Genomic DNA, 20,414 nt, shown 5'->3' with positions numbered 1-20,414 from the left:
CTTCATCCAAGTGTTTATAATCATCTTCGTGGTCTTTTCCGTAAAAAGGGGATCTCCTTGAGTTGAGCAAGTATGTGACCCTTGAGCTCAAAAGTGGCAGTCGCAGGAATTGTGGGTTGCACAAGTCCCGGGCCGGTGTCATCTCGTATCCTCTTCTTCCATTCGCCCATGGTAACTTCATCAATGTTCGCCATGGTGTTGTCAAATTCACCTTCTAGATCGCTGTCTTCTCCAAATTCGCTTTCTTCCCTTTACTCGTTCACGGTGTCTTCCTTGATTGGGTCTTCGTTTGCCAAGGAAGAGTTGATGGATGCTCCTGATTTGCTGCTCTTCTTCTTGCTGAAAACGGACTTTAGATTCTTCAAATGCGAGCTCTTCGAAGAAGCGAATTCTCCAACGACTTTTCCTTTATTCTTCTTTACGGCGGACTCCGGGTCTTCAAGTGGAGGGACTAAAGGCGTATTGGATCCTCGGGTCATGTAATAACTGCAACCAAAGTAAGAAAAATGCGTAAAAAGAACAAAAAGTAAATAAAAAACAAAAGTGTGAAACTGCGACGGACTTTGCCGAGTAGCTTCGACTGCATTCGGCAAGTTCAAGGCAGAAACAGAAAAAAATTCTAATTAAAATTCTAAAACAGAAAACTATTAAAACTAAACCTAATAACTAAATTACTTAAAAATAACTTTGTGCAAGATAAATCTCACACAAAGGATCGATAAAACTAGAAATTAGTGCTAATTTTTGAACTGTTCACCGGCAACGGTGCCAAAAACTTAATGTGTGTTTACTCAACTAGTTTTAATCCTACTTTTAATTATAAATTGACACACAAAGGCAGTTGACTTATCAATTGTGGTAAAACTAAATAAGTAGGGTATCGAACTTAGGGAACAAAAAATTAATACTAAAAACTAGAATTAACTAAAAACAAGTAATATAAATAAGGGGTTTCTCTAGTTTTGCAAGACTATAAATTTAACTACAACTTGACTACTCAATGAAAAACTGAAAACACATAAAAACAAACTCATTCAATGATCAAAAAGGGTTTCTGTTTAGGTTCAACTCTTTTACTCCTATGGTCAATTTTATGATAATATGATAGATTAATTGTTATTGGTTACCGACTCTGGTGATTAGATTCGCAGTCACTATTACTAATCCTTTGAAAACTTACCAATTCAAGCAATGTCCAGTTGATTAAACTAATAGATTTTCTAGGTTTATTATTTGGGTTGAATAAGACTTGTAACTAGCTAATTAAATTTGGTGATTCAATTAACCTCTTGTTGATGGTGTATCACACAAGCTCACACATTAATTTACCCATTCTCTAATTAATCCTAGTTTCATGTTCATTATTCCTAGGCATATAGTATTGTGTTCACATAAATTATATGAGATAAGCAATTAAGAGATGTTCATGCAGCTTCATTACTTAGCAATTAACAGAAAACAGTTATGGTTAATACATGAGGGTCTTTAACAAGCTTAATTTAACAATATCACCAACTAACAATTAATCAAAAACAAATAAATTAAACCATAGGAGCAAAATTTTTTCCCTAAACAGAAACTAACGAAATTAGTTCATGAATTCAGTATGTGAAAGCTCAAAGACAAATTCAAATAATCCCAACATAATTCAATGCAAAAGAAAAGTGGAATATTAAACCTAAAGTGTCTTAATCTATTAAGAACGAAGGATTAGGGTTCTTCAATCGTTTTCCAGAGCTCCAAGGGTTTCTTGATCGCCAAGTGTTCCACCAAAGATCCAGAGAGAGTCCTCAATTCGGGGTTATGAAGTTTATTTATAGTTTTCTCAAAACAGGGGCTACTCGTCGAGTAGCCAACAGACTCGCCGAGTCCCCCTTGAGGAATCCGTATACGGCAAGGGCTCCACGTTTCGCTTCGCGAATCTTCGTGTCGACTCATCGAGTAGACGATCCTACTCACCGAGTAGCTTCAGAATTAGCCTTTTTTCTTCTTTCTTTCTTTCCCAAGCTTCCTTTCATATCTCCTGCTTCCTTTTTCTTCCGAGATTCTTTTTAGAACTGAAAACATAATTTGAACAATATTAAGTATCTTTTGTCCACGATATGCAATTAATTAGCCAATAAAGGATAAAAATCAAACATAGAAATATAGCTAAAAATGCAAATATCAAACTAACTAAAACACGACGATGAAAGACGTCGAAAGAAATGACATTTGGCACCCGTAGACTTGCAAGTCCCACTGTAGCGAACAACAAGGTGTAGGATAGTCAATCCAGTATAGATCTATATGCAAACTCACGCTCTCCCTCCAGGAGATTTTGGTTACAAAACGTGACACAACGAAATGGTTGTTGTGTCATGAAGTAGTATCTCACATTATGTTATCTGTAAATCTTGTTATAGTATACTTGATATAGTAATAGTATTCTATGTATAGTATTTCTTTTATAGTATTCTATGTTATAGTATCCTCTGTTATAGTATTCTCTGTCTACTATTCTCTGTTATAGTATTCTCTGTTATAGTATTCTCTGTCTAGTATTCTCTGTTATATAGTATTCTCTGTTATAGTATTCCCTGTCTAGTATTCTCTGTTATAGTATTCTCTGTCTAGTATTCTTTGTTATAGTATTCTTTGTCTAGTATTTGTATATGATAGTATTCTCGTAAACTATACCTATTATAGTTTACTAGTGATTTCTGTAATTGAATAAATGAAGGTATACCTTTGCTACCCAAAGGTGTTGAACTGATTGATAGTACTTTTATATCTATATATATATACATAATATATAACTGATATTTAAACGACATTCGGACAAATAACCAATACTCTCAGGCCACATCCAAACAAGGAAAAGGAAATAAAGCGAGTTATTAGTCCTAAGTTCTTTAAACATTAATTATATAACTATACATATATAGACATGCATTTGACAATATATAATTTTAAAAAGAAGTTTTGTAAAACATTTGAAGAGTTTAATAATAAATTTTGATGAATTGATGTCAATTTATAAAACGATTTAAAAGTAGTTTGGTTGACAAGAAAGTTTAAAGTATGAGAAATCATTTGTTTGAAACACAGTTAAAGCATAAGAAATCCTTTGTTTGAAACACATTTTGAAGTATATGAAATCCTTTGTTTGAAACACAGTTTATAAATCACATGTGATTGATTATATAACTAATATGTTTTCTACTTGTATTCCCCCTTTAAAATCATTTAAAATCATTTAAAAGATAGATTAAGGGGTATGAACTCACCTGTAGTGAGTGATGCGAATGTAAGATCGGTAAAGGATGCTAAGTGTCAAGTGAAGACTTGAGCACACACGGATCCTATTTAGCGTATAATGACACATATATGCATCTAATTAGTGCTTATAACAAATAATTATTCAAGTAAAGACATCCTAGGACATGGAAAACACTTATATTCAAGTGTTAGAAGTACAAAGGGTTGCATCTAAGGGGTGTATGGCTACACACTAGTGTTTACATCCAAGTGGTATGCTCCATGGGAGTTTACGGCCATGAGTTTACGGCTACATGAGTTTACGGCCGTAAACTCATGGTGAAAGGTGCCAAATGGTGTTTTAAAGGGCTTTCAAGCATTGAGGAAGGCTTCTAGGTTCATGTCCAAGCCTTAGGAGGAAGTTATGGTTCTTACGCACCAACAATTAGGGTTCACGGCCAAGGGAGATGCTCTTGTCCGTAAACACCTCATGTTCTTGGAAAAGTTTGCTTTCAAGGCCTTAATCCAAACATCCTAACTAACTAACAAGTATAGGAGGTAGATACTTACGATTTGAAGGCAAAAGGAGGGTGTTTTCGGCCCAAAACACTTAAGTGTTCTTGATGTTCTTGAGAATCTTTGAAGATCTAGTCTTAAAGATGAAATCGATGTATGAATCAATGGGTTATCAAGGATAAGAGGAGTATAATCTCACAAAGTAAGTAAATCACTTACATTCTTGAAGAAAAATGAAGAACTCTTGAAGATAGTTGAGAGAAAAACCGATTTCTAGACTTGGAATTAGTAAAAGTGAAGAAAAATGGCCAAGGTTCATACTTATAGGATGGAGTTTACGACCATCATGAGTTTACGGCCGTAAACTCATGGGTCTTGGCCGTAAACTCCTCATTTGAGGTTTTATGGCTTATTTGATGGTTTACAACTTCAATTGACACTTCCTTTCACTCATTCCTTTGGTGTACTAGGCTCAAAATGCTTAAACAGACTCTAAACAGTGCTAAAAGTTAGCAGAAACAAGTCTGAATTTGATTGAAGTGAATGGTTTGTACAAGATAGAAATTTAGGGTTGTCACATCTACCCATGTTTTACCCCAACATTTTTGTAGATATAAAATACATATACAATTTAAATCATTTAAAACATGTATAAAAATCGTTCATCCAACATAGATAGCAAGTATAAAGATAATATGCACACATAGCACGTAATTTATATAAAATACTTCATATTTATGTGTAAGATGAAAGTGACTATGCACTCACCTGAAAAGGTGGTGATTCCAAACTCAGACAGTGCTTCACTTCTTAAAAATAATTTCCTTCGACGAAACCTAGTATTATTACCACTAGATTTTAGTCTAATATTTACCGTGACTAATTATTAGTCTTATTAGTCTTATTATTATTATTATTATTATTATTGTTGTTGTTGTTCTTGTTGTTGTTGTTGTTGTTGTTGTTGTTGTTGTTGTTGTTATTATTATTACTACTACTACTACTATTATTATTATTATTATTATTATTATTATTATTATTATTATTATTATTATTATTATTATATAAGCGTTTAAACAACATTTTCCAACCGCTATGTACAGACAAGGTCCAGACATAAAACACCGGAGGGCATGACCATTTTGGCATATAACACTTCTGAAATCCAACAACCCTATGCGGCCCTTTAAATTAGATTCCCTGTACCGCGAGTAGCTAAAAAATATTATAATGACACTTATATAACTCATAATAATAGCCCAAATAATTATTATAAGGTCCTAATAACGTTACTATATTTAATTAACAGCTATATTAAAAATAGTGTAGGCGTAGCTTACTTACAACAGTTTTTCTCGAAAACCGGGCTTCGCTTGGAGCAGTGTTCCCGAGCCGAAAATCTCTTCTTCTCGGAGCCGTCGAGCACTCTGGGGCTTTCTTCTAGCGCTAAGGGAGCTCCTTAGGGCTTAAGGGGGGGGGGGGGGGGGGAGGTTTAGAGAGAGAGTAGAGAGAAGAAAGAATGGGAAAGGTGTGAAGAAAATGAGGGTGAAAGAGGTTATATTTTTAGGATGAAATATGGCTGAACTTGGTGCCACATGTCACCATCTGGTGGCAAGACTTTGGGAGAAAGCAATGGCCAAGATTGTGTCGCGCACCCATTTTCGCGCACACTTCCGACTTCTATAATTCGTAACTTTCACATACGAGCTCCATTTTTTACGTTCTTTATATCAACGCATAGGTAAAAATAAGATCTACAACTTTCATTTTTACTCTGTCGGCTAATTCTCGACCGATCTTAAATTTAACAGTACGAGGAGATTATACTGTTAAATGTCCGCGTAAAATTCATAACTTCTACATACAGACTCCGTTTCCGTCTGTCTTTTTACCGTTGAGTTCCTATTAATGAGATCTTCAATTCTCATTTAGGTCGCATAGGCCAAAAACTGTTCGATCTAAAATTCGAGTTTCGGGCTGTGCACTGCTAAGCCAAATCTTAGAAAATTCATAACTTCCTCATACGAAGTCAGATTTGGGCGTTCTTTTTATGCACGTTCTCAGTTTAATGTATACTACAACTTTGGTTTAGATTACTAAGGAAAAAAAGTCCTCTATCGTAAATTAACTATTTACGTCACACAACGTCGTGCCGGTTTTGTCGTGAAACTTCGACAAGTCATAACTTCTTCGTTATAACTCGGATTTCAACATTCTTTATATGTCCGAAATCCTTGTCACGACCAATACAACTTTCTTCATTGAGATTGGGTTTATCTAACACTTTATTTTTTACGCTTATTTTTATCCTTTATTTATTATTTCATTATAAACAAGTAATAAGCACATAAATTCATATAGTTCACGTATTACTCAAATAATTCATCTTTATTACTTCAAAAAGTATTACAATAGTTGACCTAGACTATTACATCATTTACTACTGCTTATCCCCGAAACACGGACGTTACAATTCTCTCCCCCTTAGGATGATTCCGTCCTGCAACCATGCATCAACAAACAGATGTGGATAGCGACTCATCATGTCATTATCTGTCTCCCAGGTGAGATTCGGCCCATTTGCATGTTTCTAAAATACTAGCACTAAATCGACCATCTTGCGTCGTAACTTCTTAGTCTTACGGTCAACGATTGCCTCGGGCTCTTCGATTAGGCTCTTATTCTCATCCATTCTTAACTCTGAGATTGGAATTATGTTGGGAACTTCTCCTGTAAACTTCCTCAAAAAACACACATAAAAAGTGTTATGAATACCATATAGTTCTTTGGGTAATTCGAGCTTGTAAGCTTGGTTCCCAATCCTATGAAGAACTTTGAACGGTCCAATAAACCTTGGACTCAACTTTCCTCATTTCCCAAATCTTATAAGTCCCTTCCACAGTGAGACTTTAAGCAAAACTGAATCTCCAATTTCAAAAGTCATCGATCATCTTTTCTTGTCAGCATAGCTCTTCTGACGATAATGAGCTACTAACATTCTTTACCTAATCACCTTCAGCTTCTCAGCAATCTCATGGACTATCTCGGGGCCCATAAACTGCTTTTCTCCAACCTCAAGCCAACAAGATGGCGTATGACACTTCTGTCCGTACAAAGCTTGATAAGGTGCCATCTTGATGCTCGAGTGGAAACTATTGTTATAGGAAAACTCTACCAGAGGTAAGTGCTCGTCCCAATTCCCTTGGAAATCTGGGGTACATGCTCTCAGCATATCGTCCAGTGTTTGTATCTTTCTTTTGCTCTGACCATCAGTCTGCGGATGGTAAGTTGTATTCAAACACAACTTCGTACCAATTTCTTCTTGTAGATTTCTCCAAAACCGTGAGGTGAAACGACTATCACAATATGATACAATCGTTAGAGGAACACCGTGAAGTCTTAACACTTCCTTCACGTAATCATTTGCGAGCTTATCCATAGACCACCTTTCGTTGACTGGTATGACTTGTGCACTTTTGGTGAAACGATCCACGACTACCCAAATCATGTCGTGACTGTTCTTCGTCCTGGACAGTTTAGTCACAAAATCCATGGTGATGTCTTCCCATTTACCCATGGGTACAGGTAAAGTTTCTAAACTCCCATACGGTTTTTGATGTTGTGCCTTAACTCTTGCACAGGTTACACACTCGACCACATACTTTGCAACATCGAGCTTCATCGTCGGCCACCAATAGTAGGGTTTAAGGTCCCTTTATATTTTTGTGCTGCCGGGATGAATTAAGTACATGGTCTTGTGCCCTTCTTCCATCAGAAGATCTCTTATTTAGGTACCAAAATCCGATCTTGGAATACCTTCAGTCCTTGACTGTTTGTACCGAACACTAACATTTTGCCCAAACGTTATTCCTTTCGGTCATCTTTCTCTGAAGCTTCTTCTTGAGCTTTCCTGATACTTTCCACAATCGTCGAGACAACTTCTATCCTCAATGCTCTTGGCCTTTTTCTCTCAAGGTTGACTTTTCAACTGAGAGCATCAGCAACAACATTTGCTTTACCGGGGTGGTAAAGTATCTCACAATCGTAGTCCTTGAGTATCTCTAGCCAGCCTCGTTGTCTCATGTTCAATTCCTTCTGATTAAAGAGATACCAGACACTCTTATGATCAATGAAAAGTTTGCACTTCGTGCCATAGAGGTAATGTCTCCATATCTTTACAGCAAAAACCACGGCTGCCAACTCCAGATCATGAGTGAGGTAGTTCTTTTCATGCTCCTTCAATTGACGAGATGCGTATGCTACCACCTTTTCTCTTTGGGTCAGAACACAACCCAACCCGACTCCTGACGCATCGCTATACACTGCGAAGTCTTCAACTCCATCGGGTAGAGAAAGAATTGGTGTTTCACACAACTTCTTCTTTAGCTTCTTGAATGCTTCTTCGTGCTTCTCACTCCATGTATAAGTAGCTCCTTTGTGGGTCAAATCTGTTAATAGAGCAACTATCGAAGAAAATCCTTGGATAAATCGTTGGTAGTATCCAGTTAATCCCAGAAAGCTTCGAATCTCCGTGGGACTTTTCAGTCGTTCCCACTTCATCACCGCTTTGATTTTTGTTGGGTCAACCATTATCCCTTCTTGGTTAACCACATGACCCAAGAATTGGACTTCTCGGATCCAAAAATCGCATTTGGAGAACTTTGCATAAAGTTTCTCCCTCTTCAACACTTCCAACACTTCTTATAGATGTTTTCCATGCTCCTCCTGGCTTTTCGATTAGATGAGAATGTTCATATCTATGAACACTATCACGGATTTGTCGAGGAATGGTTTACAAACCCTGTCCATCAAATCCATGAATGTTGCTGGAGCATTGGTAAGTCTAAACGACATAACCAAGAACTTGTAGTGTCCATATCTCGTCCTGAACATAGTTTTTCTCAATATCCTGCTCTCTCACCTTCAGCTGATGATATCCTGACCTAGGATCGATGTTTGAGAAATAACTCGAACCTTGCAGCTAATCGAATAGGTCATCAATTCTTGGCAATGGGTACTTGTTCTTCACCGATGCCTTGTTTAATTCTTTGTAATCTATGCACATTCGCATGCTTCCATCTTTCTTCTTCACGAATAGCACCGAAGCTCCCCAGGGTGATGAACTTGGTCGAATAAAATCGTTGTCCAACAACTCCTAAAGTTGCGTCATAAGCTCCTTCATCTCCGTCGGTGCTAATCGGTACGATGATTTTGCTATTGGTGTCGTCCCTGGTAACAAGTCTATTCGGAACTCTACTTGTCTATCAGGCGGTAATCCGGGAAGATCTTCGGGAAAGACTTCTGGATAATCACACACCACTGGTATATTCTGCACCTCCTTTTCCATCTTAGCATCAATCATAAATGCCAAATACGATGTGCATCCCTTGGACAAGCATTTCCTGGTTTTCATCAGGGAGATGATTCCAGAATTCACTTTGCGTTTGTCCTCATACACCATAAATGACTCTTTTCCGAGTAGGTTCACCCTTACTATCTTCTTCCTGCAAAGAATCTCAACATCGTTGGCGCTAAGCCAATCTATTCCCAGAACGACGTCGAAACCTGTGACAACCCATAATTTTTTTTAAAATTTTTTTGCCTTGTAAAGCCCAGCCAGTCAACAAAACTGTAATGTCACAAAAATCACTGCCAAAAATTTTTCTTTAAATCATTACCAAAGCCATATTCATAAAAACATATCATAAGTCATAACATGAATTCAGAGTATCATTTCCAAAACATATTTTCATTATCAGAGTAAAACATCCCAGGCTGACTAATCAATGATGTGTGTCATGCGATCACCCCGAGCTCTACCCTCCGCTACCGGAAGTACCTGAAACCAAAACTGAAAAACGTAAGCACGAAGCTTAGTGAGTTCCCCCAACCTACCACATACCCTGCATAAACACATACTACACATACTGGGCCACGCCCGCTATTCCGAGCCTCGCCCGCTACAACGGCCCCTCCGCTCCAGGCCCCCTGGCTTCGAGCCCCGCTCTGATACATATATGTTTCACTTAGGCCTTGCCTGTCAATGGGCCTCACCCGCTAACATATACTAACACATAAACATATCACAACACACAAGCTAACATATACTAATGAATCCTGTCCTGAGGTCTCGTCTTGGGCCTCGCCCTTGTGCTGCTACTGATGAGTCATGGAACCCCGTCCACGCTCCTACTGATAGTGAGATACGGGCCTAACCCACACTCACTCTTCCCTAACTTGGGCCTCGCCCCTGTTCTGCTGCTAATGAGATATGGAACACCATCCACACTCTGCTATTGGTGAGATACGAGACCTCGCCCACACTCACCTCCCTACCAGGCACATACAAGTATCACACAGAAAACAAGTATACTCTATCATGCAAACCATTCCTTGGGCACCCGCCCGCTATCAATGGACCTTGGTCCTAAATATCATACTGGCATACAGTGCCTAGGGCTAACCCCTGGGTCTTCCTACTCATATCTACATGGGTCGGCATTGTGGCCTTAGACCCATTCACACAAAGGGAAAACTCACTTGCACTGCTAAACTTTTGCTGATAACCCTCTGACTGCTGACCGAAAATTCTCTGAATCGCTGCTCCACTAGCTCCCCGAGCTACCAATATCAATATACATAACACTTAGATCCAAAGAGAACTCTAGAAGCCAACTAAGTCCACTCTTAACAGAGTCAAAGTCCTGGTCAAAGTCAACCTTCCTGACTGAGCCTACTTGTCGAGTCAACCCGTTGACTCGTCAAGTCCTTATACTCAGAAACTCACACAATACGCCTCAACTTGCCGAGTCACCCCGTCGACTCGTCGAGTTCGACGATCTCCGAGTCCCATCCTGTCTAACTCACTGAGTCACCACTCAACTCACCGATCTAAGTCTTAACCAAAAAAGGTTGAGGTTCTGCGATCCAACTCGTCAAGTCCAAGAACAGACTTGCCGAGTCCAAGGAAATATTCAACAGACTCGCCGAGTTGCTCTTCCAACTCGTCGAGTTCCTGCCTATCTTCATCCAACTCGCCGAGTCCACCCATGTGACTCGCCGAGTAGCTTCAGTTCTTAATCCATACAGTGGCTTTTCGAGCCATGCAGGGGCTCCAACTCATATATCCACTCTTCCAAAGTATATTCCTCACGTAAAGTTGCAAACTTTACGTGAAACCAAGGAGCTATGGGCTTAAAATACTCTAGGGCTAGCGTTTCGGGCAAACATGCTTAACCAACACACCAAACACTAATACTTTATGGATCTCTGGACCGAAATACACCTAGATCTGAAGTAGCAACCTCAGATCTGGACTTCTAACTCAAAAAGGCTCCTTATCATACCAAAATGGCCCCAAAACATCATCCATGAGAAGATCTAGAAGCAACAATGGCAAGGTGACATATTGTTACCTTCAAACTGATGCTCACAACAAAAGCGTTGGATCCTCCATCTCCTTAGTGTTGAAATCCTCCAAATCTTCCTCTTGCAAATCCCCAAACTCACTTTCTTCCTTCTCTCACTCAACTTAGGGTTTAGAATCGTGTATAGCAGCTTCTGGCCGACAAGGGGGACTAAGGAGAGGACATAAGGTCCTTTAAATAGGGTGGAAACCCTCGGATTAGGGCTTTCCTCGCTCAGACCAGACTCGCCGACTCGATGAGTCGGTCACTTATTCCATAACTCGGATCCCGCTCCGACTCGTCGAGTTCACCTATGGACTCGACGAGTTGACCCCTTGACTTAGGGTTTTCCTTTCCTTTCTTAATCTTTCTGATTATGGGTGTTACAACTCTCCCCCACTTAAGCTAAACTTCATCCTCGAAGTTTCTCTACGGCCAATCACCCTGCAATCTGCTTTCAACACTCTGCTTGGTAGACCTAACACCCGTTGACTACCTTCGCTGGCCTTCCGCCCGGTCATTCTGACTAACATTAATCCTTGCAGATAATATTCTCGGGTCAACCCTAACCGTGACCATCCTAGGAACAAAACGTACTCAACTAACAAACCTTCTGGTACTCCCCGAGTACTTATGCTGGACACCCTATGGGTTCACCCCCTTTTCATTGTGCTTTTCTGGCCTCCCCAAGGCAACGTTCCATAACCAACTACTTCCTCTAACACTGTGAAGGTCCTATCCTTCACCAAATCCATTACCCCCGCTACTTCCAGTACGGGTCATTACCGCCAGTATCCACTGGACACTTCTCACTACTATAACTTAGTCCTGAGCACCCCTTCCAACGAATGGTTCGGATAATCCTTCGAGTAAAAGATTCATCCCCACAACGGTTAGACTCAGATGAGAGCTGTGCAACTGGGTCAAACCCTTCCCTCTGAGATTATCCAACCTGTTGTGATGTGCATGGCACCCCTCGATAAACTAACTGTATTCTACCATAGTCTGCTTACCATCACTGCCACTGACTAAAAATTTATGTCGTCCCTTATCCGCCTTTCGGATGAACCGAGACCACCCTGGTCCCTATTGATCTATCAATATCTGGATTACTGGCTCCCACCGGTTGCTAGCCCCAACACAAACTTCTAGTCGCTCCTAGCGACTTCCGAGGAAACTTAGGCTACCTATTACTACCCCATCTACTCTGCCACTCTGGCGCTACAAGTCCTAGGGTACTCGATCCCCCTAACTCGACCTTAAGGTCCTTACCAGGTCCCACCTGTGCTACTAAAACTCACGGGCCTCACCCACGGGTCTCACCCGCTTAAACTACTGAGCAACCCTGCTCTCAAGTCTCACCTATACTGCTACACACATACGGGCCTCGCCCACGGTCTCACTTTTCTAGGGCTATGCAGGCTAGCTCCATACTATTCTCATTTACTACCCATTCCTGATCCCCACCTTGATCACTTAGGAGATAAGGGCCTCACCCAAAATCCACTAACTAGGACATACGGGCCTCCGCCCACACTCCGCTAACTAAGCTGCTAGGGAATGCCACTGCTTACCCGTAGCCTTGCACACCTTCCATACTCACTGGCTGCTACGGCTACCCCGTAGTCTTACAACACTTTCCACCTCTGGCTCGCTGACGAAAAATGTTGCGGCTTTCTTGCCGCTCTACCATGCTCTACATGTTGTCTCTGCCACTGAATATTAACACGAAAGCATCCCATTCTAACCATTCTCAAAATCCTCCTTCCAACTTTCTCGAGTCCTACAGGCGACCCTCCAACCAGATACTAACCATCTCGATTACATGAACTACTGTTGGGAAGTCTCTCAAACTCCCAACGCTGAACTCCTCAACGCATTAGTCGATGTGCTACTTCTTTTCCTTCTCAAAGGTCTTGTACTCATTCTGCATCTGCGTGCTCTTACCCTTGTACACTCAGAGGGTTCTCCCCCACTTTGATCCTGCTTATACCTCACTGCTCAATGCTTGAGAAGAATTCCAAATCTTCTCTGCTATACCGCAATCAATCCGCTGAAGAACCAAGCTTTCCATAGCTAGGGGTCTAACCGATCCATCACTCAATAACACCTTTCTGAATCCAGCGGGTGACTACTGAGTTCCACACCAGCATGCTATAGTTACTGCATCCTAAGTAACCTGCTTCCCTAAGGCACCACCCCCTAACTACCACTTTATTATCCAAGGTATGTAGATGGCATATAACTAAATCACAAGCAAGCCGCTCAATTCTAAAATACTTATACCACAAACGATGCAGATCCATAACAATATAAACATGAATAAAGAAAGCAGAAAACGGAAGACACATACCTGCAACGTCCGGAGCTGCTCACGTCTCCATGGTAGTCATCTGAAAAGCCATGCCTCCTACCGCAGACGCCTCTGCTCGGCCCTGATGGCTGTCTGTGATCCTCAGAGTTGCAGGGGCAGGTGCTATCACCCGTCCTGCCGAAAACAAACTGGGGCACTGGGCCTTCTTGTGGCCTCGCTGACTGCAGTGAAAACATATCAGGACTAATCCCTGTGTGGTGGTAGCAGTACAATCCCTGCTAAGATGACCAGTCCGGCCACACTTAAAGCAGCCTGAATCTCCACCACTACCACTCCTACACGCACCCTCGTGCGTCCTGCCGCACCTCCCGCATCGGCCGCGACTCTGGTAATCCCTCGATGTCGTCTATCAACATCTCGTGGTATCAGGCCTTCTTCATCTCCTCATCTGCGACATACTGCGGAACAAGAAGGGCCCTCTCCCTGAACTTGGCGGCGATCTCCGCCACCGTCTCAGTTGTCTGCGTCAAATCCTGAAACTCCCGTGCCAACTGTTGTACCTCAATAATCGGTGAAAACTCAGCCCTAAACTTAGCCGAGACATCGCTCCATGACATCGCGTCCAATGCGGCATCATCACCAATGGCATGACCAATCTCCTCGCACCAATCCCTCGCTCTGTTCTTCAGAAGACAGGAGGCGATTCTGACCTTGTCCCCCTCGGGACACCGGCTCATACGAAATGTGTTGGCAACATCGGCCAACCACCTGCTGCTAACGATGGGGTCCCTAGCCCCATGATAATCTGGCTCTTCGCAAGCTCTAAACTCTCGAATGTCATAGTACGCGCTCCAATCAAAGCCATTATCTCGGTACGAAAGGCTCTCAGCCTCTCATCCAAGATCTTCCGCATACCCTCCTTGACCGTGCCAAAGATCACAGGAGTCTGATCTAGGATACTGCGCATAACCTCAGCTGATATCAACTCCCTCATCCGCTCCTCGAGCCGCTCGGCCCCTGAACCCGAGCTTGATCCCTCTTCGGCGCCTAATCCGCCCACTGGTCTCTCTCGCAATGTCACGATGCTGAAAACATATCGCAATAACTATCAGAATACTCATCACTACTGAGGGATCATACACACACACTACAAGTTTCCCGGTCTCATCTCGGCCTTTCCCGAATCGAGTACGGATCCTCTGCTTTTAGTAGTACAGGCCCATACTACCTTCCACATCTATCCGTACTTTCCTCAAGAACTGCTTCGACTCCACCGGGTCCCTTTTTCTACTACTACATCTCCCAGCACTATCCCATCCTAGGCTTACCCTAGGGAAACCTCTGACTCAACTCAAACCAGTCCTCAGCTGTAGAAGGCCTCCTTGTAATGCCAATTAGCCATCACCTGAATACCATAACATGTGACGAGGCTCATATAATCCTTCGAGTAAAAGACTCGTCCCTACAACGGTTAGACTCAAACAAGAGTTGTGCAATAGGGCCAAATCCAACACTCTGAGATTATTCAACCCTGATCTCATGTGACGTGACGTATTCACCTAATGGCTAACTCCCATCACTCAGAATCCCACAATGCACAGAGCAAGCAACATTCATACAAGGGAAAATCTAACCATAACATACTCAAGCAATCATAATCTCATAGCAAGAATTTGTACTGGCATGCGACATAAGCTCATAAACTCAGGCATAACCTAAACAGGCTATCCTACTACTGTATAATCAGCACTATCATGCAGCTCAAAGCACATATAACAGGCACATAAGGCATCCTCCCTAGATCCTTAGTCCTAATCTAGCATGTTGTCCTACTAACTGATAATCATAACATAAACTTGTATCGGTATTTTGGGGTACTTACTTGAGTTCGGCTGATTGCATGCACCAGACCTTTTTTCTTATCAAAATTATTTTCCTTTTGAATTCTTTTTGCTTTACTAAAACTGTTTTCTTTCTCAAAACTCTTTTTAAAAAACTGTCTTTTCCTTTTGAAAACCTTTATACCAATCCCTTAGTTTGAGTTCAGACACACCCATGGGTATGTCCAAACCCCTCAAACCAAGGCTCTGATACCAACTTGTAACGTCCCAAAAATCCGTGCCAAAAATTTTTCTTTAAATCATTACCAAAGCCATATTCATAAAAACATATCATAAGTCATAACATGAATTCAGAGTATCATTTCCAAAACATATTTTCATTATCAGAGTAAAACATCCCAGGCTAACTAATCAATGGTGTGTGCCATGCGATCACCCCGAGCTCTTACCTCCGCTACCAGAAGTACCTGAAACCAAAACTGAAAAACGTAAGCACGAAGCTTAGTGAGTTCCCCCAACCTACCACATACCCTGTATAAACACATATTGCACATACTGGGCCACGCACGTTATTCCGGGCCTCGCCCGCTACAACGGCCCCACCGCTCCATGCCCCGCCTTGCTTCGAGCCCCGCTCGGATACATATATGTTTCACTTAGGCCTCGCATGTCACTGAGCCTCGCCCGCTAACATATACTAACACATAAACATATCACAGCACACAAGCTAACATATACTAATGAATCCTGTCCTGAGGCCTCGCTTATCTTGGGCCTCGCCCTTGTCCTGCTACTGATGAGTCATGGAATCCCGTCCATGCTCCTACTGATAGTGAGATACGGACCCAACCCACACTCACTCTTCCCTAACTTGGGCCTCGCCCCTGTTCTGCTGCTAATGAGATGTGGAGCACCGTCCACACTCTTCTATTGGTGAGATACGGGACCTCGCCCACACTCACCTCCCTACCAAGCACATACAAGTATCACACAGACAATAAGTGTACTCTATCATGCAAACCATTCCTTGGGCACCTGCCCGCTATCAATGGACCTTGGTCCTAAATATCATACTGGCATACAGTGCCTAGGGCTAACCCCTAGGTCTTCCTACTCATATCTACATGGTCCGGCATTGTGGCCTTAGACCCATTCGCACAAAGGGAAAACTCACATGCACTGCTGAACTTTTGTTGATAACCCTCTGACTGTTGACCGACAATTCTCTGAACCGCTGCTACACTAGCTCCCCGAGCTACCAATATCAATATACATAACACTTAGATCCAAAGAGAACTCTAGAAGCCAACTAAGTCCACTCTTGACAGAGTCAGAGTCCCGATCAAAGTCAACCTTCTTGACCGACCCTACTCGCCGAGTCAACCCGTTGACTCGTCGAGTCCTTAAACTCAGAAACTCACACAATACGCCTCAACTCGCCGAGTCACCCCGTCGACTCGTCAAGTTCGACGATCTCCGAGTCCCATCCTGTCTAACTCACTGAGTCACCACTCAACTCGTCGATCTAAGTCTTAACCAAAAAAGGTTGAGGTTCTGCGATCCAACTCGTCGAGTCGAAGAACAGACTCGTCGAGTTGTTCTTCCAACTTGTCGGGTTCCTGCCTATCTTCATCCAAATCGCCGAGTAGCTTCAGTTCTTAATCCATACAGTGGCTTTTCGAGCCATGCAGGGGCTCCAACTCATAGATCCACTCTTCCAAAGTATATTCCTCATGTAAAGTTGCAAACTTTACGTGAAACCAAGGAGCTACGGGCTTAAAACACTCTAGGGCTAGGGTTTGGGGCAAACATGCTTAACCAACACACCAAACACTGATACTTTATGGATCTCTGAACCAAAATACACCTAGATCTGAAGTAGCAACCTCAGATATGGACTTCTAACTCAAAAAGGCTCCTTATCATACCAAAATGGCCCCAAAACATCATCCATGAGAAGATCTAGAAGCAACAAAGGCAAGGTGACATATTGTTACCTTCAAACTGATGCTTACAACAAAAGGGTTGGATCCTCCAGCTCCTTAGTGATGAAATCCTCCAAATCTTCCTCTTGCAAAGCCCCAAACTCACTTTCTTCCTTCTCTCACTCAACTTAGGGTTTAGAATCGTGTATAGCAGCTTCTGGCCGACAAAGGGGACTAAGGAGAGGACATAAGGTCCTTTAAATAGGGTGGAAACCCTCGGATTAGGGATTTCCTTGCTCAGACCAGACTCGCCGAGTCCACTTGCCGACTCGCTGAGTCGGTCACTTATTCCATAACTCGGATCCCACTCCGACTCGTCGAGTTCACCTATGGACTCAACGAGTTGACCCCTTGACTTAGGGTTTTCCTTTCCTTTCTTAGTCTTTCTGATTCTGGTTGTTACAATAACTGAGTACCAGACTCATTTCTGCCATCATTTAACCTTGTTTAGAGTCCGTTCGAAGGTTCAAAGCTCCGTACATTCAAGCATTGAGCATAGGAATGGATCGCGTACACTTCTAGCACCAAAATCACGCCTTACACTCCAACATAAGGAGTGTACGGCCACACACATGGTTATGCGGCCACACACCCCTCTCCTGGCCGCACACTCATGTGTGTTAGTATAGAACTCAGCCTTCGTTCATCCCTTTTCACCCTCCCAAGTCTAGAACTCGATTTCTCTCACAACTAGCATCCGATTTTCAGCCTAGATCTTCAAGAACGTAAGTGTTCTTCCCTTGATTTGTTGTTAATCTTCTTAAACTAGTTACATCCTTTGATTTCATCCATTTGAAATCATGTTTTGGCTAGATCTTCAAATCTTCATCCATTTCACCAAGAACACCAAGAAAACACACTTGTTCTTGGTGATTTTGAGCCTTCTTGAGCCTCCAGATCGTAGGTACTCTTTCCCTTTGCTTGAATCTTTCTTAGAACACCTAATTTAGTCCTAGAAAATGCCCAGAACTCATAATCATATGTTGTGTGCGGCCGCATACAAAGGTGTGGCCGTACACCCCTCAAAACACCATTAAAACTCCCCTAAAGGCTTCTATATTGTAAGTACCATTCCCTAAGCTTGTTACTTACTAGATATGATCCTTATAAAACGTCCAAACCATGTTTATCAAGGAGTGTGCGGCCGCACACACTCCATGTGGTCGTACACCCCTTTGTTTAGTGCTTAAGGGCCTCCAAAGTGCCTTTTTAGCTTCACCACTTAATAAGCAATTGTCCCACAAGCATCCCTACCTTTGGAATAGATCTTAATGATAGTTGGTTGTATTCACCTATTTTTGGAATAGTAGCTTGGTCTACGGCGGGATTAACCGCATTTTATATGTGTCGGATCTATTTACTTACTTTTGAAGGACATTTAAACGTTCATTTTCAAAATTATAGTGGAAAAAGGAATACCCCCTTCTATTCAATGTCTCTATGGGGTAAAGAAGGTTCGAAAATAAGCAACAAAAACTTTAGTTTGGTAACTTTATTAAAAATGAAAAAGAATCCACGTCATTCTTTTTTTTCAAATAATAAAGTATATAAAATTGATGAGAATGTAAGAAATATGATACAACCCTTTCTTTCTATTCCGCATTTTGGCAATACCAAGACGTATTCGTATCCTTATGAATCGAATAATACTATGGTATTCCCAATACTTATATTGATTCTATTTACTTTGTTCGTTGGATTCTTAGGAATTCCTTTCAATCAAGACGTTGATATATTATCCAAATGGTTAAACCCGTCTATAAATCTTTTACATCAAAATTCAAATAATTCGATAGATTGGTATGAATTTAGTAAAGATGCATTTTTTTCAGTCAGTATAGCCCCTTTCGGAATATTTATAGCCTTTTTTTATATAAACCTGTTTATTCATCTTTTCAAAATTTGGGTCCTAATAGAATTTTTTATGACAAAATAAAAAATTCTATATATGATTGGTCATATAATCGGGGTTACATAGATGCCTTTTATGGAAGATTCTTAACTGCGGGGATTAGAAAATTGGCCAACTTTGCTCATTTTTTTGATAGACGAATAATGATGCAATTCCAAATGGAGTTGGTCTTTTGAGTTTCTTTGGAGCAGAGGTTATTCAATCGGTAGGGGGTGGGCGTATTTCTTCTTATCTGTCCTTTTATTTTTCTTATGTAGCAATTTTTTTATTAATTTACTATTTTTTCAATGTTTGAATCTTGTTGACTAATCTCGCTAACATTGAACTTGGTAAAATGAAATGATTGAATAATTGAAAAATGAGATTATTTAGGAATACACATTGAATGCTGAGATTACGCATTGAATTTTTGTTAGTAGATCCATAATCAAAGAAGTGTTTGTGAGTATTGCAGAAGAAATGAAACAAAAGATACGGTAGAGCTAGGACAGTTATTGTATGAGGTCTACCCAGTGCTAGATGCAGAGGCGCATAATAGATCGATATGAACATTATGAGTTGTCCCGTAATAAATCCAGTTGTTGTTGATACCTTCTTCTCGGTTCCTTCTTCTCCTTCTTCCATAATGTGAGCTCGGAGAAAGAAGAGATAGGAGGGACCTATGGAGAATGTGGTCAGAAATCCATAATAGAGTCCGACCACAACGACCGAATTGATTATCTTCATGCATAAGGATACTAGATTACCTAGTAGAAAAGATTTCAAAATCATCACAAACCTCCCTTTTTCTTTTCTATTGCAATTTATGGATTATTATATGATGATTTTGAAACTTTCCATATATAGAAATAGAAAGAGATAGACTAGAAATGACATCTGTTATGTTAATGACACTAAAAGGATATTAAATGAATGGAATTGGGATATGGATGGAATATAATGAAATAGAGCTTTTGTAGACTCATTACCATGAGTGTGCGGCCGTACACTCCCTGGACGCACACCCATGTCCGTACACTCCTCAAAGTGGTCGTACACTCCTCCAAGTGGTCGTACACTCCCTTTTATTAAATCACATGTGATTCCAACACCTGGTCAAAGTGTTTCCTCATCCAGGTTGCAAGTTATCAGGGTTATCGCCAATTTTTGGGCATAGGAAGATGGATTAGTGTCTTGGCAATGCTGAGTGGGTGTTTGTGG

At 41.2% G+C, this 20,414-nt stretch overlaps 1 protein-coding gene and 1 pseudogene across 1 annotated transcript; one reads left to right on the top strand and one right to left on the bottom strand.

Moving 5' to 3' along the window:
- The first annotated feature begins 168 nt into the window (after window positions 1–168).
- Window positions 169–19,509, top strand: LOC128133399 (NAD(P)H-quinone oxidoreductase subunit 5, chloroplastic-like; annotated as a pseudogene).
- Window positions 19,510–19,511: 2 nt separating this feature from the next.
- Window positions 19,512–20,151, bottom strand: LOC122197276 (protein TIC 214-like; the record flags this gene model as incomplete). Its single annotated transcript, XM_042900891.2, has 1 exon — window positions 19,512–20,151. A coding segment is annotated over exon 1 (474 nt), but the record flags the coding sequence as incomplete, so codon positions are not given.
- Window positions 20,152–20,414: the final 263 nt, after the last annotated feature.

This window comes from Lactuca sativa, chromosome 4 (genome assembly GCF_002870075.4).
Source record: "Lactuca sativa cultivar Salinas chromosome 4, Lsat_Salinas_v11, whole genome shotgun sequence".
Lineage (NCBI taxonomy): Eukaryota > Viridiplantae > Streptophyta > Magnoliopsida > Asterales > Asteraceae > Lactuca > Lactuca sativa.
The sequence above is the reverse complement of the archived record's forward strand: the minus strand, read 5'-3'. Positions and strand labels throughout refer to the sequence as shown.